The 3,621-nt window shown below is 54.6% G+C and overlaps 1 protein-coding gene across 1 annotated transcript; it reads left to right on the top strand.

Annotated features, from left to right (window-relative positions):
- The first annotated feature begins 300 nt into the window (after positions 1–300).
- Positions 301–3,399, top strand: FOXL1 (forkhead box L1). Its single transcript, XM_037815863.1, has one exon. The coding sequence runs from the start codon at positions 506–508 to the stop codon at positions 1,547–1,549; it is 1,044 nt and encodes a 347-aa protein (XP_037671791.1). The 5' UTR covers positions 301–505; the 3' UTR covers positions 1,550–3,399.
- Positions 3,400–3,621: the final 222 nt, after the last annotated feature.

Here is a 3,621-nt window from a genome sequence, read left to right on the forward strand (position 1 = left end):
TACAGCGTCAAGGGGTGGACGTGATATTTCAAACATCAGATCAGTGCGTTTATATATTGGGTGCCCGGAAATTTTTCCAAATAAACACAGCTTGATTCAACTTGGGTGGGCGGACTTATCAACAGACTAATTCTATAAACAAATGAAGGAATAGCCCCGAAACCGATTGGCTGGTATCAAAAAGACACGTGGAGGAAAAAGCTTGGAGTTTTTCAGCAATGAAATTTTAATTAATGTGGGTGGGCTGAGAACACAACGACTGTTTATCATAGACAATTTATTTTCCAGCGCTAAGTCAACATATAATAGCAAACTTACAACAATTATTTAACATTTTTGAAGCCATGAAGGAGGGACAGAGCACGGAGCGGCCCGGGAGAGCGGCAGAGCGGGAGGCAGACGCACGGCGGGCTCCCCGGGAGGGCTCTCCTGGCGCGGGGCGCAGCCCTTGAGCCGCCCGGCCTCGCCTGCATCGCGGGGAGTGCAGCGTCGGCTCCCGCTCGCCATGAGCCACCTCTTCGGTCCCCGGCTGCCTGCCCTGGCCGCCTCGCCCATGCTCTATCTGTACGGCCCCGAGAGACCCGGGCTGCCTCTGGCCTTCGCCCCCGCGGCCGCGCTAGCCGCCCCCAGCCGGGCGGAGCCCCCCCAGAAGCCGCCTTACAGTTACATCGCGCTCATCGCCATGGCGATCCAGGACGCGCCCGAGCAGAGGGTCACGCTCAACGGCATTTACCAGTTCATCATGGACCGCTTCCCCTTCTACCACGACAACCGGCAAGGCTGGCAGAACAGTATCCGCCACAACCTCTCCCTCAACGACTGCTTCGTCAAGGTGCCCCGCGAGAAAGGGCGGCCAGGCAAGGGCAGCTACTGGACGCTGGACCCCGGCTGCCTGGATATGTTCGAGAACGGCAACTACCGGCGCCGGAAGAGAAAGCCCAAGCCAGGCTCCGGGGCCCCAGAGGCGAAGCGGGCCCGCGCCCAGACGCACCAGCGCGCTGCAGAGGCGCAGCCAGAGGCGGAGAGCGGGGGCGGGCGTCCGGGCCCCGCCGCGACCCCTCGCCACGGGGGAGCGCCTGCGCGCCCCTCGCCCCTCCCGAGAGACCCCTCTCCACCGGCACCCCGCCTCTGGCTGGGACCCGCGTCCCCCCCGGACGAGGACGTGGACGGCGCGGTCCAGGGCGCAGCAGCGGTGGCCGTCGGCCAGCCAGCGCTCACGGCGGAGAGCCCGCGGTCCCCTCCACGCCCTTCCTCCCGCGGCTCTCCGAAAAGCGCCGACAAGTCCAAGAGCTTCAGCATAGACAGCATCCTGGCGGGGAGGCAGGGCCAGAAGCCGGCGGGAGGGGGCGAGCTCCTCGGGGGCGCCAAGCCGGGGCCCGGCGGTTGCGTGGGCGCCTCGCTTCTGGCCACCTCCTCCAGCTTCCGCCCGCCTTTCAACGCTTCCCTGATGCTCGACCCGCACGTCCAGGGAGGCTTCTACCAGCTCGGGATCCCCTTCCTCTCCTACTTCCCTCTGCAGCTCTCTGACACGGTGTTTCACTTCCAGTAAAGCAAATGGTGCGCCGTCCTTTCCCCTGCCCCGGGCTGAGTCTTCTCTGGGCGACCGGCCGCGGCTCCCACCGGCGAGGGAAGGAATCGTGTTCTTTTGAAAAAGGTCTTTTCCTCTAATGACGGTTGGGGTTCTGGGAAGTATTATCAACTTCTGCGTGCAGGTGGGCAACGCTGGGACTTTCTATGGCAACTAGTAGTGGCTTTGGAGCTTTAAAAACCCGGGTCCCCGCTGGGAGTTGGGCATCGCTGACCCCTACCACTGGAGCAGGAGCAATTCCTTGACCTTCAGCTGCCTAATGGGGTCATCTTTCTTACCCACAACTCCTGCGGCGCCCCAGCGCCCAGACAGGCGGGACATATGGACGCAGTGTGGTCGTTTCAATCAGGGAACCGCCATCTGACTGTTGCCAGCTCGGTGGTCCGTGCCTGGCCCGAACCTTGGCTTGAGCCGATCTGGGTGGTGGGTGTCCCCAGCTGGGTTTCTCCCTGAGGTCTGGTTGTGGAGGCGCCAGGGGTGACCCCTGTTTTTCAGGCTCTCTCAGCGGTGGAGGGCCTGGCCAGGATTTATGACCGATAAACCTACCAAGGACAGTATAGTTTTATTCTAAATAGAGAATTTTTCCCTTTCTTTCTGGACAGTGAAAGAAACATGCTTTAACCTTTGCCTAAATATTTGACTCTTTCATCATGATGATTGCCCTTTGGAAGCATCTATATTACTTTCCATTAAGAAAGTGCACTATATATAATATGGCATTTTGTTGCATTATGATAGGCAATGCACTGTTTGCATGTAAATGACAATAGCAGCCGCCCTGTCTTTTTGCTTTTGTTTTTCAGGGACTGAAGGATTTCAAGGGACACCAGAAGGGCAAAGGGGGAGGGAAAATCCCTTAGGAACCTCGGATTTTTGAGTTCCATGTTTTTTCAATATCTGCATTTGGAGTTTGCTACATTTTCCAGAATCATGTAGGGAAGGACTACTTTTAGTCAAACAAGTTTGGTGAAACAAACAAACAAAAAGCAGATGGAGCCAGAGATGGGTTAGTGGAGGTTCAGAAATCTGCTGGTGTCTGCTGGAGGGGGCGCCTCTGCACCCCAAAGAAGAAGAGGCTTGAAGGGAGGGCTCTCCCACTGAGCTCCTCCCTCCGAGCCCCTACCCAGCAGGCAGCTAAGTAAACACCTTAAGGAGGAGAAGTCTGGGGTGGGGAGCGTGAAGCAGGGGTCTGCAACAAAAATCTGGTTAAGAAAAGTGAGATTTTCACAGCCTGGTTCAGCTTGGAACTTTGGGGAAATGCACCCAACCGCCTATGGTACTTCTATTTGGTTATCTAAGGGGCCCTGAAACTCGACCTCCTAAACCTCCAAGCAACTTTTATTTTATCTGATAAGGGAAAGATATAAAAAGTCATGAATTCTTGAGAGTAGCATGAAAGGGATCTTCAGAATAACTTTAAAAATATTTTCCTAGACCTCTGTAAAAGTTAATACAAACTTAAACCAAGAGGGCCTGTTGGCTAATACGTTGGACGGGACATTACAGGCAATCACACCAATTTAATAAGTAGCAGGCCCAGAGCTGGCTTTCTGGAAATTCATCCTTAAAGTCCTGCTGAACCATCTGCTACTGACCCAGAAACATTTAGATGACCGTGTGTTCACCCAGACCGGTGGGAAGAGTTTGGGGAGCTGCAGAGTATCCTTGATTTTAGAACTTTGATGAGACTGTCGTTGAGATCCAGGTTCTCTGTGGTTACCTTAAAATCTGGTGGACGGGCTGTCATTGGATAATTGTTATCCCAAACTCTCAGCCTCTATGAATAAAGTTGTGTTTTCATTAACCTCTCACTAACTGGTTCAGTGGATTACTGGGAGAAATAAACAAACAGTGTCAAAAGGAAAGAGGAGACTCAGATTGTATTTGGGAATCACATCAGTATCTCCGGAGGTTCTGGCTCCCGAGGGTGGGTACACAGCTGTGGGCAGAGGGGAGAATCTGCCCAAGGGTCTGTGGGAGCTGCCTCAGTATCAGAAAATAAGAAAATAAGATTAATACCGCTGCTGCACAGG

Source organism: Choloepus didactylus, chromosome 22 (assembly GCF_015220235.1).
Source record: "Choloepus didactylus isolate mChoDid1 chromosome 22, mChoDid1.pri, whole genome shotgun sequence".
Classification (NCBI taxonomy): Eukaryota; Metazoa; Chordata; class Mammalia; order Pilosa; family Megalonychidae; genus Choloepus; species Choloepus didactylus.

Bases quoted from the DNA above. Each gene is read 5' to 3' on its own strand.
- FOXL1 (XM_037815863.1), top strand. From the start codon at position 506: ATGAGCCACCTCTTCGGTCCCCGGCTGCCTGCCCTGGCCGCCTCGCCC.